Here is a 21,055-nt window from a genome sequence, read left to right as displayed (position 1 = left end):
CAGCAGATCTTGATGAAGAATATGCAGAATAGCTCCTGTGTTTTGAAACTCCAGTATAAACTTAATTGTTGCGGATTGAAATGGCTTCCTGTGTGCAGTGCTTTACATCAGCTCTTAAAACAAGGCAAGTATTAAAGTGAGTGCTGCTTATCTGAATGCTATACAACCTGTAATTAATGGTTATCAACTGTTGGCATTTAAGCTAGAAAAACAGATGTGCTGAGGCATTGCAGCTGTATACTTGATTGAAAGTCAGCAATTTGCTGACAGCAAGATTTTCTTTCCAGCAAAGAATCTAGAAACAGGCTAAGAGATCTATGCTAACAGTAGTTGTGGAGTTTGAGAAAACTATGCAAGCTGGAAAAAAGGTTGGTTAGACTGCACCTAGGTTTGCAATGTTTTATTAGAGAAAATTCAGCTGAGTGGCTGAACCAGAATCACCTTTAGTCACTAGTGCCTGCTCATTCCTTCCAGCTGTTATGAAGGGCTACTTGCTTCCAAAGTTTCTTTGAGCCTGCTTATGTAGCTGCACAAGAACAGTAATAAGATCAGAGGCATTGGTTTTTTTTTGGGGGGTCATATCTCAGTGGTCTAAGATTTAGTGAATCCCCTAGCTTTGTCACCAGGAATCTATGGCCCCACTACTCCTGTGTTCAGCTCATCTTGGTGGTTTCTTGGGGTTTCTGCTGTACCTAAGTCTGTGAGACAATGATTTACCAGGCAGAGAGAAGCAGCTATGGTAAAGTAGAAATAACTTGTTCCCTCTCTGTTTTTCAACACTGCTCCTTCTACCAGCAGCAATGAAAAGAGGGAACTGGAGATTTATAGTTGCCCCTTTGTCTCGACATTCTTAGAATTTCCTCTGAAGTGCTGTCATCACCATAACTCCAGGGTCAGGTGGCAGACATGGCATGGGTAAGCAGGCAAGATGGAGGTAGAAGACAAGGTTGATAACATAGGAGTGGTAACATGTCTGTTTATTAGTGGGGTAAAACAATTGCTTAATATCAGTTTCCTTATCTTGGCGTTGTTTATGGAAACTGCCCACACATATGTGATTTTGCTGCTTCTATCCATCTCCACTAAAGAAAATGACACACTTCGTCTATTTTTGTATCTGGCTCTTACAGAGAGGAACAGAAAAACAGCAAAAGAAAAAATAGGATTCCCAGCTGAATTGTATTGGGTCAGCTGCAGCATCATATGTCTACTGCAAGGTTTGAATTAGTAGTGAAAAGTCCTGATCTTCCCATTCTTAGTGATATCACAAACATGAACTTACAGAACTGAGGGTAAATAGCTTCAAAGATCTTTAAACACCTTGTGATTTATTAAGAACCACACAAAAAGTGAACAAATTTCAAGTATCTATTTAACACAGTCACAATGACTGCACAACAGTATACCAAAGATCTATGTAAGCTGTTTTCTTGCCTTTGACAGTGGCAAAAAGCTGATGTCTAAGGAAGAGTATAAAGGGGCCGGAACATAGTGATACTTGGTTGGAAAGTCTTGTCCAGCCTTTATCAGTTTTTTTGCCAAAAGACTGTCTTAAGCAAAACCATGTATTTTCTTTCATAAATTTGCCTATTTACCTTTTTAACTTCTGTCCTTTCAGTGCCAAGAAGTTCTGCAAGCTAGCCTTTCACAGAATAAGTATCTTCTGCATTCATTCTGAAGCTGCCACTATTTGATGTCCTTTAGTTATTTTACAAGAAACACAAGTTAATAGATTAAGCATTCCTGCAGCACATTCTCCAAACCACTACTGATTTTAAAAGCTTGTATTGCAAATAAGTGCACTTGTTTCTTTTCCATACTGAAATATCTTGCTTTGTTTAACCATTCTTCATAAAGCAGTTTCCCTGCCTTTGAGCACCTCCACAATTTTTCCTCTTTACATAATTATGTTCATCCCCATTATTACTGTTATTTTTATATGAATAAATTTGACAGTATTACAGTCATGTCCATGAACACAAACATTAACATTGTCCAGTAATTTCTTGGTACAAACATGTAGAAAATTCTCATATCCAAGAAAAAAATCGGTTTTTTTTTAAATTTTAGTCTTTTATCATACATTCATGATTTTTTCTAGACTTTCCTATTTTAGAAAGCGTTATCATCATATCCTAGTCCAGAAATTTGTCAGTCCTGAGGATCACAACTATTCCTCTAAATACAACCTTCTATGAAAGGTCTACTGTTTGCATTTTTGTAAGTTGTTTGTTGGTGTTGTATGAGGTCTTCAGGTGAGGTCTGATGTGTTTTGTTTAACAAAAGCAGCATAGCATCTAGCCATTAGCAGCATTTTTCAGCTTCTGTATGTACTTCATTACAATGTCCAAAGCAAAGACATAGTGAATAATCCTATGGAATGTTAATAAAAATTTGTTTACCAAGTGAATCAAATCATATTCTAAATATAATTTCAAGGAATATAAGGAATATACTATCCTTCTAATATAAGGAATTAGCCAGTGGGTCCTAGAGTTGCTCCTTTTTTGAAAAGGATCGTTTTTTTCCCAAAATAGTTGAAAGGATTTCCTTTCAACTACAAGAGGGTGCATCTTTAACCTGATTTTTGAAACCATATATTAAACTTCGTCAAATCTTACCTGTTGCGCATCTTCCCACTTCTCTTTGTTTTCTTCATCTAAGAGATTACTAATGATTTGAAAGAAGTTCTGAAAAATCAATGAAATAAAAGACTAAGTAAAATTATTTCAAAGATGTAAACTACCACATCCTTAATCTGATGTTAAGAAACCTTTCCTTTTTCTATTACAGACGCAGTTCTGCAGCCTATTTTCTATCAGTGGAAGAGATGACATGGCAAAATAATACATTAGACTGAGAAGAGGGCACATATTTTATAGTAAATTTTTAATTTTTGGCTATATAATCAGGTTCTATAGTACCACTTTGTAAAAACAAGAACCCTTTTAAACTTGCTGAACTTTTAAGTATGATGGTGTTCTATTTGCAAATTGCTCTCATTCCAGAAACTAGACAACCAAATATTTTGCAAAAAAACAAAGTACATTTTAGAAAGCACTAGTCACAGGGTCTTTAGTTTCTATTCAAAACATGAAAATGATCCTCAATAACCATGCATAGGGCATTCAATGGCACTTCATAGGTCAATACTGTTTCAAATCAGATGCTTCTTACTTTTGTATGTCACACTTGCCTCGATCCTTTTACGAGTTTCAACATAAAAGGAATAAGTAGTTTCTGTTTCTTTGACCTTAAGCTTTTTATTTCTTTTTCTGATTCTTCTATTCATTTAAGTATAAGGATAAAAAAAGGCAGGATGGTTAGGTACAAATCATGCATTTAAAAAAATCACATTTCTCCAAATGTTTGTGGAGAAATTTCCTTTCTAATTTTGTCTGCTCTCTCTAGCAATTTGTATTCCCAACTTCTTCATCCTTAAAAGCTAAGAATTTGTGCAGTCTATTCTCATCTCTGTGTCACATTTTGCACAGAATGTCAATTTTGTCTACGGCCTGCCAATTATAATTTATCTGCTCCTTCATAAAAGATACATGCAGTTTCCAGTAACCTTAGTTGAAGAGAGCAATTAAGTTCTCCACAGCCTCTGAAAATCTTTAACTGGAGTACCAACCACATGACCCTGCTGAAACTCAGATAAATGGTCATTACCTCACCTGCACTTACTTTTTAGCCATTTTGGGGCATAAACAGGACTTAAATAAGCTTTAAGTAAGAATCAACTTTTAAGTCACTATTAATGAAAGTACAAAGGACTCAATCGCATAGTGACTGAAATTAGAGCAGAAAAAACTTCCAACCTTACTGTATGGTGGGTATGCTTGAAAAGAAATTAATTTCAAAATTGAGATATCACAGATGCTTTAGGTGATCCACAACTATATAACTAAAACATTTTAGGATGCAAAATTGAAGAAAACTTGTGAAAAACTGGTTTTTTGCATAACAACATTTTGCCAGTCTAACCTAGTCCCAACACTAAGCACTTGACAAGCAAGAGGATCTCTCTTTGCCTAATTGTTAGGAAGTTAACTATGCTAACTATAAAATCCACATGGATAAAAATTTCTTTAACTTAAATTCATTCTAGACTGACACTTTGCTGAAGTTGAACAAAATAATCCTGTTCATTGCTGAGGCCACAACTCTTCTCTCACTGAGGTCAGTAGCAAAATACCCATAAGCTTCAGTAACACAAAAAACTTCATGAAAAGAAACAAAATGGCTCAGCAAGCTCCTGTGAGAATTTTAAGTAAGCATTTGGACAAGATGTGAATTAATGATAGGGCATAAAAGAAAAATGCGCTCATGGCTTGCTCTGATATGCAGTGATACTGAAGAAAAACTTCCAGCCAAGTTGAAGATAACAAGAGTAGATACAGTTACATACAGTTACATACTGCTTCTATACCTGGAATACACTTAATCTCTTTCAGGCATTCAGTAGCAAAATAAAGCACAATGCAAGGAGTTACATTTGGTATTTGTTTCAAAGGATTTGCCAGTTTAACCAGGTTGGCAAATCACAATTCTGTAAATGCAACTTCAGCTAGAAAAAATGTACATCTTCACTGGTCCCCCAAGGAAAATAAACTATACTGGTCAAAGCAGTTTCATGGCACTATAATCACATTTACTGTAGGTCATTGTAATTTTGGTGAAGACTTCTACTAGGTAGAGTTGGCCTTATGGAGATTTTGCCTGAGGAAACAGTTTTCTAAACATGGTAGTTCTCAACTCTTCCAGTGCAATACTGTAGAAAAGCAGTGAACAGAATTTTAACTTTAATTTATTAAGGCATCAGTAGCAGTCTAGCTGCAGCAGCATGGAACTCAGTGTGGGATCATTTATCATACTAGAGAGATCTTTCGAAAGTAGTTTTGCATTACATTGCAGACACTGACTCCCCTGCAGTCTAAGCCTTAATTGAAAAAGTATCCATGTCTGTGTAATGAGATCTATGAGAGAGTCGCGTAGATTGCATGAAAAACACTCAGGAGTTTAAAATGTTTCTTGCAGATCATATATTACACAGGTTTGCTAATAATGTTATGTGATAGTTAAATTTTATGTTTATTTCAGTTACAAAAAGCATTAAAATTACCAATAATTGACAGAAATATGCATGAAAAAGTTTATAAATAATCCTAGACTCAAGCTCAAACAAAAGATGAGCAATAACTTATATATATTTTTGCACTTGCCAATAAAGTATAATTTATGTATATGAACTTAGTAACAAGAGTATGTTTCTGCTTGAGATCTTTTTTTCTCTATTTCTATCCCTGGTTGGTGCCATATTTATGGTAGCAGTGTGTCAAAGCGATTTTTCAAAGTAATACTAGTGCTTTGTGAATTAAACAGAGATGATCAAATGGATTTGCAGCTTCAATAATGAATAGATATGAGATGCACTTCAAAAATGTAACAGGGGAAGAAGGGTTAAAATTCTTTGTCCTACTTTGACTACTGTCTTGTTTATTGCATTAATTCTGAAAGAAACAACGTTGTCCTTTAGTAATATGATTGACAGGTGTGAAGGCTAAATTTTAGAAGCATTATGGATGGGATCTGAGGGTATTACTGCAGTAAACATTGGACCTCCCTGTAGAATCAAGATTCTTTCTTTCATAACAAGGCTTACATATTTCTGAACTGGTCACTATACAAAATGTTGGGACAGTCAGAACCAAATTTTGAAGTCATTTATTTATGCCCAGGCTTTTTTGATGATCATGCCAGTTACAGCTGGGAATGGACAATTACATTTTCCTAATTTAATTTCCTTCCTTTCAGTTTTTTCTTCTGTGATACAATGGCTGCAGTTCTCTGTTCCAGTCCAAATTCTTTGACCCTCTCTGCAGGCATAAAGCTGTCACAAATCCTTTTATAGAGCTAGAGAAGAATTCCTCCCTAGGAGGAATTAATGGATAGCCTTAAGCCACCTCCACTTTTGGACTTCAGCATAGGGAATGTGTGTGTGGGAGGGGGAAGGTGGAGGCAAAAAGGATTGGACAATCCTGTTAAATCCTGACTTGCAGCAATGGTCCCTGTGGCTAATATAAAAGGGATTATATTGCTCTAACTTCTTTGGGGAGAAACTTTTTCTCCTGTTGGTTGCTGCATCGGGAGATTGTACAATTCACTTTGCTATTCTGTCCTGAAATGTAGTTATTTTCTTGCCATCCTGTCCTTAGAAGGAAGTTCAAACACTTTTAGACCAGTTCTGGATAATGTTCCAAAATGTTGCTTACATTTTGCTTATTTAAAATTTGCATTATCTTCCTGGTAGAATCATTCTCACATAAGTATAGTGTCCGTCTCATAGCCTCAGTGTACCTATAGAAGGTACTTTAAAGAATTCCCATATTAAACGAAAAACCTTGCTTGCAGAGGAATTGAATGTCTCTTGTATTGCAATAATTTCTACTACTGTACTGATATTTTCAGTGACTGATGCAGGACATCTTCTTGTTTAGCTGCGTCATACATGGTTATTTTTGTTCCTGACATTGTATGAGCAAGTATACACAAATATTGTTGCAAAAAAAGGTTAAAAGATGCAAAAGTAAAAAGAGCCATGTAATAAATAACTTGGCACTAGATATTCATACCTTAAAATCTTTATTTTGCTCTTGGTATTGTCTGCCTAAACAAGTGGCATTTTCTATGCAGCACATCAGGCAGCACCCCCTTCATTTTGGATAATTAGCTGGAAAATTTCAAATTTGATCTCACTTTTCTGTTCATTCATTTTGGTATGGAGTCTCTGAATCACAACTTTTGCACTATTCATGAATATTAGTACTGGATATCAACCAGAGATTATAGGCATTAGAAGGGCTATCCAGATGGATGGAATCTATAAGAAATAAATATATTTAGACATATATTTTTTTTTCTTTCTCAGTCATAATTCAAGTCTTGTTTTTGTATGGATCTTAAAAAATACTGTTGCCCATTACTTGTCATAACCTACTTTTCTGACATCACTCAAAATGATAAACCATGATGTTTAGGGATTTTAAACCTCACTCATGCTTTTCTGATAGTTTCTTTAAAATCAAAATCCACTAGCTAAGAAATTCTGTTCTTTATCTAGTTCGAAAAATAGAATGTAATTAGAACACCACACAGAGCTTCTCCATAAAGAAGAATTTCCATGCAATTTTCATTTTTACCTTTTTATCACTTACTTTGATGATGGACTAGGAAACATGAAAATATTTCACAGTGAAAATAAATAATAAATATGATACTCCAGAGTATAGTAGAATATGACATATGTTTACATATGGGAAAATCCATGTTTCTCCGGAATTGGCAGTAAATTTTAAACTTGTATTACTGAGCCAGAATTTCATTTTATACCATTAGAAGCCAGTCAAAGGGACCTTGCTTAATATATCCCCTAGGCAAAACATTGGGCTTTATTCAGATTTCACTTACTTTCCTGAATACTGTGCATTGTTTTTTTTTTTTTATTTTACCTTAGCTTGTAATTTTTTTGTTTGTTTGTTTGTTTTTTATTTTTTCTGACTTGGAGTTTGAGTGCCTTTTTTAACTGGGATTTAAGAACTCTTTGTATTTAGGCATACAAATACTGAAATATAGTTATTTTTCTTTGGTTTGAGAAATCTTTCCTTATTTCCTTCAGAATATGGCTTACCACTTTTTTTTTTTTTTCATTTCTTCATTTCTAAATTACTAATTAAAATTATTAAAATAATATTTAATAATGTTGTCAAGTTCTGCCAGAATACTATTAAGACTTCGGGAACAGCTCTACATTGCAGAATTAAACAGAACTTTTGGCACTGTCATCCAATTCTCTCTAATGTAAACTGCAAATGACCTGATCTGCTAGGCCCATGGACAAAATCACTTGTATAAAGCAGTTTCTCAAGACTGGTTCTAACAAAGACTTTGTAGTGCCTGTGAACCATGAAGAAGTCACACTGGGCTTTCAGATTGCTGATTGTATGAAAAATTTTCAGTGAATAACATCCTACTTAATAGTAAAACTTCATGAAAGTAGGAAAAGATACTGAGTCTAGTTCAATAAAAAAAATAAGGATTGTTCAGCAAACATACTTTTTGAAAAGCACTGTTTAAAAAAAAAATATTATTTTCAGCTCGCTACAGGCCAACACAAGAAATGTTGGTTTCATTGTGGAAGTTAATAGTTCTTTGTGCATAGAAAAACCAGAAAAGTGAAAATAAAATAGCGAGCCTTGAAAACCTAACAGTGAAAAAATGTCTTTTCCAAGATATCTCCCTTCATCTGCATGCATCTATTCCAAAGTGTATTTATAATTTATGCTTACCTTTACACCAATACGTATGCATGACCGGCATTAATAACTTCATTAGTAGTTTATGAGTGATCATTAAGCTCTCTTTTTCATAAATATTATACACATCTATCTTCTTAGTATTCTTTTTCAGTAATCTACAGTCTTTGAAAAGTGTCTAAAATTTTCAGATATAGATGAAACCAACATCTCGATCTAGAAGTCATGCGTAATATTTATTTCAATCAACACTATGCAATGAGTTGTGTATCCCATTACACAGAAATAATTATAGTGGTTTTAGTGGTTTTAAAATGCTCTGACACCATTTTCTGTGTCCTCTTGCACAAGACGAGTTAATCTAGCATGTGAAATAGAAAATTTGTATCAAATGCACCATCCATCACTCCTGTGCACTTTTAATGAGATTTATTTATCTGAAATGAAGAAGCAATGCCAGAATGACATAACGTTATGGATAGATTTTGAGCTGAAATGAATTAGTTTTGAACTGAAAGGAACTGGAACAAAGAACACCAGTGAAATGCTTCAAAAAATACCAACACCTCCTATCAATCAGACCGAACCTTTAAAGACAAAAGATACTGAAATGTTACAAAGAAAGTATTTTACATTTTTCACCTGCTGCATTGGTTTGGATACTTGTCTTATTAAATGTATCTGAGTCTTTTTCCTATTTTACACTTGGATCTTAGTTTTATGTGAAGAATGCTTATGTCTGTCATGGAGAAGACTTTAGCTTCCTCAGTGGGCAAAACAGTTGACATGCAGTATACTGCAGTATACTGACATAAACTCCATCAATTGAAACATTACATTTTTCTCTTACCTGCACCCCATCAGACGCAGGGATATAACTTGCTCTTTTAAATGTGTCCGTAACATTTCTGAGAATTTCCACGGAAATTAGAAGGTCCCCAGCATAAAAATTTTTCCTCTGTGTTAAATCCAATAGTGTTTTGGTTACTTGGGACATGCCATCACCAGCCAACGTCCTCTGACCCTTGGCAAGATGCTCTTTAATCTGTACCAAAAGAACAAAATTAATATCAGAACCTACTTTTCTGAGAAAAATGTACGATAAATTCTAAACACAGCCAAAATATTAAATGTTAAAACTAGTAAAAAAAAATTGTCCTGTTAAAGATAAGACAAAATATTCATGTATGATGATAGAAATATTATTTTTATCAGAGAATTGTCAATTTTATGCTGAAAGCTTCTGAATTTCTTGTGTTTCACACATTTGCTTCTTGGAACTCCATGGGCTGGACTGCAGCTTTAATCTGTTGTCATGATGCAGCAAGGAACTGCCCGTCCTCCAAGGAACACCTGTACAACCACAGTTGCTCCTCATTTAACAACTAAGTGCTCCTTCCTAGAAAGGAATAAATGTTAAAGCAGTACTTGATATAATCTAATTTTCTATAGGAAAGTAGACCTTTCATCTCTGCCAGCCCAGCTTGGCTAGTCAGTGCAAGAGAGGGGGTTTAGTTGGAAGCTGGTTATGGTGCTCTCTTCTGTAGCACTAACACAAAGGTGTTAACTTGGAACAATCCTGTTTGTTTTTTCCAAGAAATGCAAATTAAATTCTGAATAGCTCCTGTGCATCTGCCAAAAGAGCATGCTTTAGCAGTAGCTCTCCCAGCAGATCTGTTCAGGGCTAGTGATCCAAAACAAATATGCTAGAAGTACCCTCCTGATAAGAAGCTGAACCTGTGGATCTGATTAATTCTCAAAGTTGACTCAGCATCCCAGGCAGATGCAGAGTGCATCACAAAGACAGGACAAAGCAGGACAAGGCCAGACAAGGCTAAAAAGAGAGGACATGGGTTAAACAACCTATTTTTAAACATACATATGAATTTATGCACAAACCCACAAGTTCTTCTGAACTTAAAACTAACTTATCATAGAATCATAGAATATCCTGTGTTGGAAGGGTTTTAGATAGAAGAGAATTACCCAAGACAGACCTCACTCTAAGCAGGAGGGCTGAAAATACTATGCAACTGGCAACAAAAATTTTGCCACGGTCTTTAAAAATGTATCTTTAATTGCTTTTTAACTCTGCCTTATTACTGATATATAGAAGGAAAAATTACTAATGTAACATACAGTTGAACTTGATATTGAAAGTCTCTTCCAACCTTGATGATTCTGTGATAATAGGGTGGTGATGTGGAAGGAAGAGTGTGAAGATACTTTTTGCAACTTCCAGGTCTCCCCAGACACTTTATGTCAATATGGAAGCCTTTATTATATAAAATAATATATAAGAATACACTATAAAGTAAAAGTAGCACAGTGTTTGAAAGGTTCAAAATAGCTTGCAGAAAAGAAGTTTTAAAAATACAATCATCCTCTGAAATACTAATTCTAAGAGCAAGGGTTTTTTTCATGCTGTTGGTTCATATTGTGGTTACATTCTGAACCAGTCTTTAGATAAACTAGATATACGTAACCTAGCTGGGGCTGGGCAAAGTGGCTGCTTCAGGCTTCCTCCATGGCCTTAAGTCATCTTTAAGAGCAGCTGGGGATTGTTATGGACCTCAAGTGCCTTGACAAAACCCTAGAAATGCATAAGACTTGGGAGAATACCTGCCTGCTGCATCATGGACAGAGAGTGAATCTATTCCAAACCATGAGTACAGAGGTACAAGCATAATAGTATTATTAATACTTAGAAAAAAATCAGTGAGAACTAAGACCATTAATTGGTTTCGTTGGTTGGCTGCATTTTTTTAACAAATATTTTAGAAGAAATACTTCCCTTAGCCTTCAGAACACTGCAATACCTCCCTTAGTCTTCAGAAAACAAAAATTGAAGAATATGAAATACATAATCAGGAAAGAGGCTTGCTTGCAGAAATAATTTTGTGCAGTTTCTATTACCTTTAGAAGGAGATTTTGAACATAATTGTGTAGGAAAATAATAGTGAAGAAAAAGGTGTAAGACGGGAGGAAATTAATTTCAGTAAATTCAGGAATCAGATATTATACACGTAACATTATGAACTACTTTCTTGGGAACAAGTAAAACAAACATGAACTTGATTTGTGCATTTTTGCTGTGAAAATTTTCTTGTGAAATGTTATTTGTCTCATCTGCTCACATATTGTGTCTCAGTAGCAAGTGAAAAGAGCATCAGCCAGCACAGTAACACTAAGGAATAGAACTTTTGCTGTAACTCATCCACCTGTTCCTTACATCAGAACACATTTCCAGATTTTGAGGATTAACAATATTCAGTGTACCTTTAGTCAAGTCCAAAACACATACAACATAAAAGACAGTCCATAAAGCTGAACTCCCAAATCTCACATGTTCCTCAGCATGTACTGTGGGAAAGGCATCACACAACTTGAAGGCAGGGTTTAAGAGAGAAAAGAGATCTTCTTTTAATACCAGTAATAACAGCATTTGATAAGTCCTCATAAAAACTCTACTGAGCTGTTATATTTGTATAAACACTGGTAGGAAGGCTGTTGAACTATTTAGCAAGTTATTTTGTAGTGCATTATTTTGCTTCCTTTTGCTTCATCCATATGTTCACCTCCCATTTGTTTTTCCATGCTCCTGCGAGACTTTAAACTCACATTTTAAAGATGGCAGCGGCCAAATTGTTGCTGGATTTGGGACATACAAAGTACACAGAAGTCTTGGTCTCAGCTGCTTTTGGAATGCAAATAATAAATTGAAATGATCCTACTTTTGACTGTTTTTTATACTTTCGAACAAGTAAAGCTCTGGTTCCAGTGAAAAATTTTGCCGATCTCTAACAGCAGAAACGGGAGCTGTAGTATGGCCTTTGTGCTTTTGTGCTTTCAGGAAGACATTTTGGTTGCTTTTTGGACACAGTGATAAGAAAGGTCTAGCAAGTGCCCACAATGTCACAGGACAAAGTTATTACACCTGCTTCAAAAATACAGTTGTGATGCACGTGGTTCAAAGTATCTCAGAATTACTGTCTCTTAAAACTACAGCTCCATTTTGAACTTTTTTTTTTTTTTTAAATGACGTACCCAGAAAGCTCAATTTCCCAGCCCAAGTACCCTTTCTCCCTTGAGCCACATCTCTTATACACAGCTTCAAGACCACCATTTTTTTCATCCTCTCAAGCTCCAACATGGAAGTTTGTTTCCCTGATACTTAGCTACCCCTCCAGGCCCACACTGCCTCGAGTTAGACTAGCAGCATACCCTTAGCAACTGCATAGCAAAACAGAAGGTTGCAATGTGTTTAGGTAAGAAAAGTGGTGAAAATTAGAGTTAATGAAGAGAAATTTTTTCTAAGACCACTAAGCAATGTGCATGGAAAAATTAACAGCCTCTTTATTATCTGTTTATTACATAATGTATTTTCTTGTTGTAAGACAGCTTACAACTCCTAAACACAACCTTAAAATCACAGGCCATTCACTCAGTTGATATAAACTGGCATAATACTATTAAAACCACTGAAGATGTTCAGACTCGGGTAAGTTGAAGGTAGTGAATTATTGCACAGCTATCACAATAATCTTTCTGCATGAAAATACAGAATATTTTCATCACTAATTAGTATAATGTCTTTCTCACCATACTGCGTATTTTCTGTCCTATGGTCACTGTGATATTATGCACTGCCCAAGAAAGCTATTTTGGTCACCACTCTAGGTCCTTGTAGTTCTCTGTGTGAAGGTCATGTTTTAGTGGTCTTACAGGCAGGCTCATTAAAAATAAAGTTTATGAGCCGAGAGATAGTGAAATGAAGCAGCTGTTAAACTGATACCTCAGTTGTCAGCTCAGCCTCTAGCTGCCTGCTCTATATGGCTGCATACTTCAAAAATTACTGAAATGTTTAACTGGACTTTGACTCAGGGTCCAACTGCTTTTGTCCCCCGATTTATCAGAAAGTATGATATAATAAAAATGCCTCTTTACAAAGTCAGATCTCCTAGGCCTCTGGCATTGGAGTACAAATTTATTACTGCATAGTAATTACTGCAAACTTAACAGCTAGATGTGGTTTAAAAGGACAGAAAACAATGAACCCTCAAGAAACCTATAAAAGACTGAAAAGAATTATTAGTTCAACCACCAACCATTCTTCATTATTTTTTAACATGACACTGGATTCATGGGTAGGTATTACTAATGGTGTCATTAATACATTTTGTGATGGGGGAACTATAAGAACCCAAATTAGGAAGCCTTACACCGAAGTGAGGAAGGACAATTTGAAATAAAAATATATCCTGAAATTACTCATAATCTGCAAACCACTTTGCTTCTCAACTTCAGAAATCAAGACTAATATTTTGTAAAATATAGTGCTCTTAAGTTGCAGAAATTGTAAGAATATTCACATCACACTTGTAATGTGATGTCATTGTGAGAAAGAGATGTCATATTTGACAAAATCCTCATCACAGGCTGTTTTTGTTCTCATAATCAATAGACAGACCTTTAACTGTTTTGGCACAGAACTTTCATTTATTTTCCCTCAATATAATAACTTATTTACAATTTATTTGTCTATTTTCAGGCTGTTTCAGTATTCAACAATATAATTTCATCCATTTTTTAAATGAAATGGAGTAAGGTCTAAAGATATGGCTATGCATATTCAGGTATGCATTCAAACATTTGTAACCTAATGTCATGCAAGAGATGTTTTCTATATATTCAGTATATTATGAAGGATATGGCTAAAGCAATACAAAGTAATTTTCCACTTTGTCATCAGTGAAATTAGTTAGTAATCTCAATTTCAATCATGATAACACACAAATAAAAATTTTGTGCAAAGAAGGCAATCATATATTCCCTTTGTGTACAGCAGAAAAGGGAAAAAGTAATTTGTGCACATTGTGTCGAGGAAGATTAAGGATATAAATAAAGGAAAATTTTACAACTGTAAAGTAAGGGATGTACCACAGTTTACCTGAACAGACTATGCAGACTTCCATATTGGAGGCCTTAGTAACAGCCAAGAAAAATAAAATGCTGGAATAACACAAGTATAGCTGGACAGGACACATGTTTTGGCTGGATGACCCAATGAATTTCCTTTCAGTTCTATATATCTTTAACACATCCCTGCAAATGTTCTGAAACCCAAACTAAAGCCTCCTATACTTTACCCCAACCAGAAAAGTCAAAGTTTAAGGAGTGTTCTGAAATTGAACTTTTGCCTTCCTGCATTTATCCAATCATGGTGTGCAATCTTCTGAACCAAGTTTTTGCTGAAACTGTGCTTCAATCTGTGCCTCTGTGCACTCAGCTGAAATGACTACAACCCAATGCTTTAAGAGACTTATTTGAAATGTATATAGATGAAAAAAAAGTAGGATCACTTCATTATACAGAAACAGTTGTTCCACTGTCATATACTTCCAAATATTTTTAAGCAAAATGTTCCTCAAAATAGTGATTTAGTTTTAGAGAAAAGAAGAAAGATTAATTACACAGAATCCTGTGCTGTTTTAGACATTAATCTCAAGCAAACTGAATATCTGCACAGATGTCAGAGAAATTGCATGTGCTCTTCTATATGCGATCACTTTTACAGAAGAATCTTTGAAAAAAACAATCTAGTATGTGTGGAGGTCAGAACTGTTTTTAGAAGAATGTGAAGAGCTCAGAGGAATGCTTCACTCTTTCTGTACCTTTTTTCTCTGTCCTCTTTTACAAGAAGACTCCTACTATGTTGTTCAAGAGATTTTTTTACCACTTTAGCCCATTACATAATTACTTTTCAATTAACATCATCATCGTCTTCATCAGCATCATCATCCTCACCATCATCATCATCAGTATTGTCAATTCTAATCCTTGAGCTATAGCCATTAAATAGGTAACAGAGAGAAAGTAACTATACTGTTTCAGTATTTTGATTTGTGCATGGATCCAACAAAACATTTTAATGGATATTTTGAATAGATAAGACTGCCCCCAGTAGAATAACAAATGAATCTAGGGATGAGGAATGAATAATCATTGAACAGATCACTTCTTTTTTTTTTTATACTTATTTTTGTGTTTGTTGACCAGGATTTTTTATTATTTTATTAAGTGCTGCTTTTAAATGCTCTAATTATCTGTGATTAAATCCTGCTCACATTGGCATGTTGTGTGAGAGATCTTGTTGTTATTGTTGTTTCTGTTTTTAACCAGGGGGCATGTCTTCAAGATTTGTGTTATCTATGTATAATGCAACCTGACAAGAGCAAGAGTTGAGAGGAAAAAGAGAATGACGACTCTGAGAGGGTTGTTTTCATTCTATGACAGACATAACATTGCTTGAGGTAAAGTCTCCTGGTTCTCCATACTGACTGAATGGCTGAGGCTACAGGTCACAAAGGGACGTACTACAAATGAGTTGTCTTTCATTTTTTATGCTACATGGTTATCCTTGTAAGTATATGTCCCTGAACCATAAAGCTCTGATAAATGCTTCACTTTAAATGCTTATTTGATTTTAACCAATTTCTATACTTACATGATTTTGTTTCTATACAGTCATTTCCATGACACTTACTACTGTTTGCAGGACAAACCAAAATTTTTTTGCAAGGAAACTAGCATTATTGCATTTCTGCATGGGTGTGCTGCATAAAGTAATAAGCCAGAAAAAGTCCTTTGACCCTCATATAATTAATAAACCATGGTGGGGGAATGCAGCAAATGAAGTACTGGACAAAAAAAGCAAGGGAACGATTTTAAGTATAAGATGCTGTGACCACTTCTTTGTCTCCTGCTTTCAAGCCAAACTCTTGCAGTCATTCTGCAGCTAGTGCCACATTCAGTTGAAGTGAAGGTTCCAGCAGTTCTGGTAGACTTTAAGGGAAAATTAGATGAAATCTTTCTTTGTTGAGTTCTTAAATGGCTTTCTATTCCTTTACCTCTGGCCATACCCTAGTGAAGTTCACCTGTGGCTGCAGGGTTGGTTGGCTGGTTTGTTGGGAATATAAATGTGATCAGCGAACACTCAGCTGCTCGCTACTGCAGCAGACACAGAGAAGCAGCAGCAAATGCAGCAGCACATTTCATTTAACACACATATTAATCTTTGCTAAATGTGTGTGTTCCAGACATGGAAAAAGTATTATGGACCCTGAAATGATAGTGGGGTCCTTTCTTTGAATTTAACAAGTAGGATTGGTTGGCTATTAAAAAACAGATATTCAAAAGCAGAAAGGAAGGAAAGGAACTCTCCAGGTTGAATTAAGTTGTGATGTGCTTGCACAGAAAAGCAGGCAAATGTTTTCTCCTACTGTATAGCATCTCTAAGATTGATGTGCATGTCTATGTTGGCAAGATCACAGAATCATAGAATTATTTACTATTTAGAATTATTTAGGTTGGAAAGGACCTTTAATATCATTGAGTCTAACTGTTATCTCAGCACTGCCAAAACCATGTCCCCAAGTGCCACTCCTATACGTCTTTTAAATACCTCCAGGGTTTGGGGCTTGACAATCTTTTCCAGGAAGAACTTTTTCTAATATCTAGTCTTAAGCTCCCCTGGTGCAACTTGAGATCATTTCTTCTTATCCTGTCACTTGGTACCTGGCAGAAGAGACCTCCTTTCAAGTAGTTGTAGAGTGCCCTCACCATCAAGACAACAGTGATACCAGTCATTAGCTTTTTTTCCCTGAAGTTTTAATTTTTGCCTGTGTAGAATGGGCAAATGTTAGTGAGGCAAGAGAAAACTGTTGCCTGTCACAATCTTTTGATCAGTTGCTCTCTGATGAGAAGAAGGTTTGTCATGCTCCAGACAAGATAACAGAAGTGACAAAACAGAGGTGCAGATTCTGGCCTTACAAGGCAAGCAAGGAAAGGAAAGCAGATCCTTTACTGACACCGCTGCCTACCAAAAGCTGTGAAGGTCAAGAGAATGAGCTGGCATATATCAATGTAAGTATAGACTGAGGAGGAAAAAAATGTTGGTTTTGAGGCCTCTGCATTCAAATCTATAAAAGTAAGCCCAGTTGCTTTGCTCTGCAGCTATATAAAAAGAAATGAAGCGCTAAACTAGCGAAAAAAAAGGAGCAGTAAATTTTTTAGGGGGAAGCCTTTCATTCCCTAGAGTACAGCAGTCATTTCAGTGAGGAGTACATGGACAGGCTGATACGCTGCCCTTGTAATATAATTTGGAAAAACAAAATCATCTCTAATGAGCTGCAGCTGAGAAAATCATTATTCACCTCAGAGCTCTTTTTATCAAATTATATTTTAGCCAAGCACTTGCAAAATTGTGAATAACACTGCTGTGGAAAAAGTTGAAACAAAATTATAGTATGAGAAGAAGCAGCAAAAATGCATTTTTATGGCTATATTATTATTAGTTTGGTATGTAAAGATTCACCTGCATAAGTTTCCATGCTCCTTTGTAAGTGCTAATATTTTGACATCAATGTGATAATTCATATGTAGATTTTTCCTTCCTAACTCTCAGGAGTTAAGAGATATTTAAGTTTTCCAACTTTCTGATAAAAAGCAGACCATTTTGCATGAGTTCACGTTATATTAGGTGTTATATCACTAAAATTGGCACTATGTTCTGTGACCTGAAGCATAAGGAAAACATAGACCTGTTGGAGTGAGTCCAGAGAAGGGCTACGGAGATGATCAGAAAGCTGGAGCACCACTCCTGCAAGAAATGGCTGAGACAGCTGGGATTGTTCAGCTGGAGAGAAGGCTCCAGGAAGATCTTATAATAGCCTTCTAGTACCTTTTTACAAGAACATGTAGTGACAGGGCAAGGGGGAATGGTTCCAAATTGAAAGAGGGTAGATTTAGATTAGATATTATGGAGAAATTCTTTACTGTTAATGTGGTACAGAAGTGGAACAAGTTGCCTGGAGAAGTTGTGGATGCCCTATCCCTGAAGGTGTTCAAGGTCAGGTTGGATGGGGCTTTGAGGGACCTGATCTTCTGAAATGTGCTCTGCCCATGGCAGGGGGAATGGAGCTAGATGTTTTTTAAGATCCTTTTCAACCCAAACCATTCTGTGATTCTATGAAATTAGTACCTTATTTTTATCACAGCAACTAAATATAGAATTTCATCATCCAGGCTAGAAAACTGTGCTACACAGGTTTATAAAATGGTCTGTATTAGTAGAGATTTTCTGATACTATTGGAGGTGTCCTTCAGGAACAAAGTTTCTTGGTAACAGGCTTTAGTCTTCGTCATTATTTATGAGTGTAGCTCAAATCTCTTCCTAACTAGAGTGTCCGAAAGAGGAAAACTCACTTTAGGCAAAAGGGCTATTTCAGTGCATGGCAAGGCAATAATATTAATACTTTTTAAGCAGATCCCTTACAAAATTATCTTTTTTTTTTTTTTTTTTTAATTCAGTAAATCCTATTGCTTAATATGAATACATAACAGAGTAGAAAATAGAAATAACCTATGTATTCAAGTGTTTCCTCCCTCTTCACAAAATCAGTTTCTAATGTTCTATGGTAAGATGTTATGTATTAATGGTTTTCATTTAAAATGGTCTTAAAAGCTTCGGTACTCAATTTCTAAAAAGCTCATAAGATGGGAAATTTCATTGTTCTTCCATACCTAATTATTTTAATCTCATTTAAATTTTTTTCATTAGCTTCCATTCAAGTCTTTTGTTTCCTGGTTTTTAGATTTTGGACAGTTGGGGAGGAGGTAAGTGGTTTCTTGTTTCAGTTTGCATTTTTTGTTTTGTTTTGCTTGTTTTGCAGGGTTTTTTTCTAATTTAGGTGGCTGTTATCCATAGAATGGATTAAGAATAGATGAAGAATTCTTTATCTATGCCTCTTGGAAGCAGGATAATGTAGGATACTCCTTATTCTGGTGTCTTGCTTCTTAGTCTTACTGCTTGTACCATACCAAATTCCATAGGTTTCAAGGGTGTATGAAAGCAAAATGTTTACTCTTACTGAGGCATTTCAGTCATCTTCTTTCTTGGATAACATCTGAAATAGTCCTGTGGGCTCCTAATCACTGATTCTATTATTGGTCCTGCAGTTACTCATATCTAAAGATTTTACCCTGTTTATCCAAATAAAGTAAAAAAAACCTAAGACACACCTCAGAAGACACTAGTCCAAGTATTTTACCAACTACAAGGTAAAATAGACAACTCTATGTAAAACAATAAGGTGGACCATTTTCTGCTTCCAGATCAAAAGAAGATAACAAACAATGAGTAGCATACTTCATAATATTATATAGACTAAGTTGGGGTCATTAGATCATCATCTAATCTGCCTTTTTACATATAACAGTCCATTAGGCTAGCAACAGATACACTTTAAAGAGATTAAAACATGTTAGTTAGACTGAAGTAGTTCAGTTTTCAGAAAAGGAAAGTATATGCCAAGGGTAGAAAGAGAGAACAGGCTTCAGCAAGGTCAGTAACTTCTGCCGTAGCAGAAGTTGATTTGTAAAATGGTCTGAAAACCCAAAATACGTCTATCCTACAGAATGGAAAAATCCTCCAAATTCTGGGAATTTAATATGGAATTACAGAAAGGAAGGAAATTCCTCACTATTAACAAAACTCTGGTGATCAGTATGTGACTAAGAACTTCCCAGGAGGAACTGAAGAAAGGATATCCTCTGCCACTAGATTTTATTAAACCTTATGACTTCATTTCCATTCATAATAAAAAAGACACTTGAAAAGATTTCTTGTTGTAATCTCCTCTTTCTCAAGAACACATTTAACAGATTGCACATCATTGGGCAAAATAGTCTTCTCAGCTACAATGTCTGGTAACAGACTCAAAACATTGCACTTGACTAAGAACATTTTCTTTATGCAAAGCTGCAGATACTGCAAACACACTAGGACAATGCAAGAAAAGCAGAACAAAATCTGGTATATGATCTGTGATGTTTCTTTTTCTGCTCATCAAGTTAATGCTTGATCCTCTAGGTTATGATTTCAGGAGGCAAAGTATACTTATTTGTCACTTTGAATTTTCCACTTATCATGCTATAGGAAGAATAATCCTAATTAGGTTCTTTAAATATTAGTATTAAAGCTAAGCAAATAATTTCCCAAAGGTTTATTTCATGGATTTGGGCATTTTTGTCCCTTAATATGTTCAGTGAATAAATTTTCTTATTAGTCAACCAGCTGTACAAGCTGGTCACACAGTATTTGTTGAATTCATTTGATGATTGATTTGTACCAAATGTTGGATAAATTATTAATTATTAATTGGTTCTGTTATTCAAAGAGATCTAATTATCATCCCTAGTTTTAAAAGGAACCTGTATTCCATAGTGCACAGGGTAAAAAAACCTAACAGAAATACAGGCTGTATATTTGTAGCATAGCTGACATGCATCCTTCTCTTAACTGCTTTTCCTCAAACTCCTATCGTATAGGACATGGTGCCCTTAAAAGACATAAATTGAGTGTTGATTTCCACAAGTCAAACCATCCCCCTCTACTATTTCATCATGTTCAAGTGTGTACTTGAACAGTGTACACTTCAGAGGCCCTGTGGTTATCATATTTTTAACATGCCAGGGATTTTATGAGTTTTCCTATGGAGATGTAGGAACATTAAGAAGGAAGAGTGGCTAGGCACTAATTCAGAAGACTTGAGATAAATTTCCTGCTTAAGCGGTCTCATTTCTCCATCAACAAAAAATGGAGAGGAGTACAGATGGATCTCAAGAATATATTGAGATATATTAATTTAAGACTATGCCTTACTCTGAAACTGTTGCAA

General features: G+C 35.4%; 1 protein-coding gene across 11 annotated transcripts in view; it reads right to left on the bottom strand.

Moving 5' to 3' along the window:
- Positions 1-21,055, bottom strand: part of ADGRB3 (adhesion G protein-coupled receptor B3) — a 458,541-nt gene that overhangs the window by 223,077 nt on the left and 214,409 nt on the right. For all 11 annotated transcript variants that reach the window (XM_032104724.1, XM_032104729.1, XM_032104733.1 and 8 more), the window contains 2 exons: positions 9,166-9,360; positions 2,622-2,690 (listed from right to left, as the gene is read on the bottom strand). In XM_032104724.1, the coding sequence (XP_031960615.1) occupies positions 2,622-2,690; positions 9,166-9,360 (264 nt within the window). The remainder of the gene's footprint in view (positions 1-2,621; positions 2,691-9,165; positions 9,361-21,055) is intronic.

The sequence above is a fragment of the Corvus moneduloides genome, chromosome 3 (genome assembly GCF_009650955.1).
Source record: "Corvus moneduloides isolate bCorMon1 chromosome 3, bCorMon1.pri, whole genome shotgun sequence".
Classification (NCBI taxonomy): domain Eukaryota; kingdom Metazoa; phylum Chordata; class Aves; order Passeriformes; family Corvidae; genus Corvus; species Corvus moneduloides.
The sequence above is the reverse complement of the archived record's forward strand: the minus strand, read 5'-3'. Positions and strand labels throughout refer to the sequence as shown.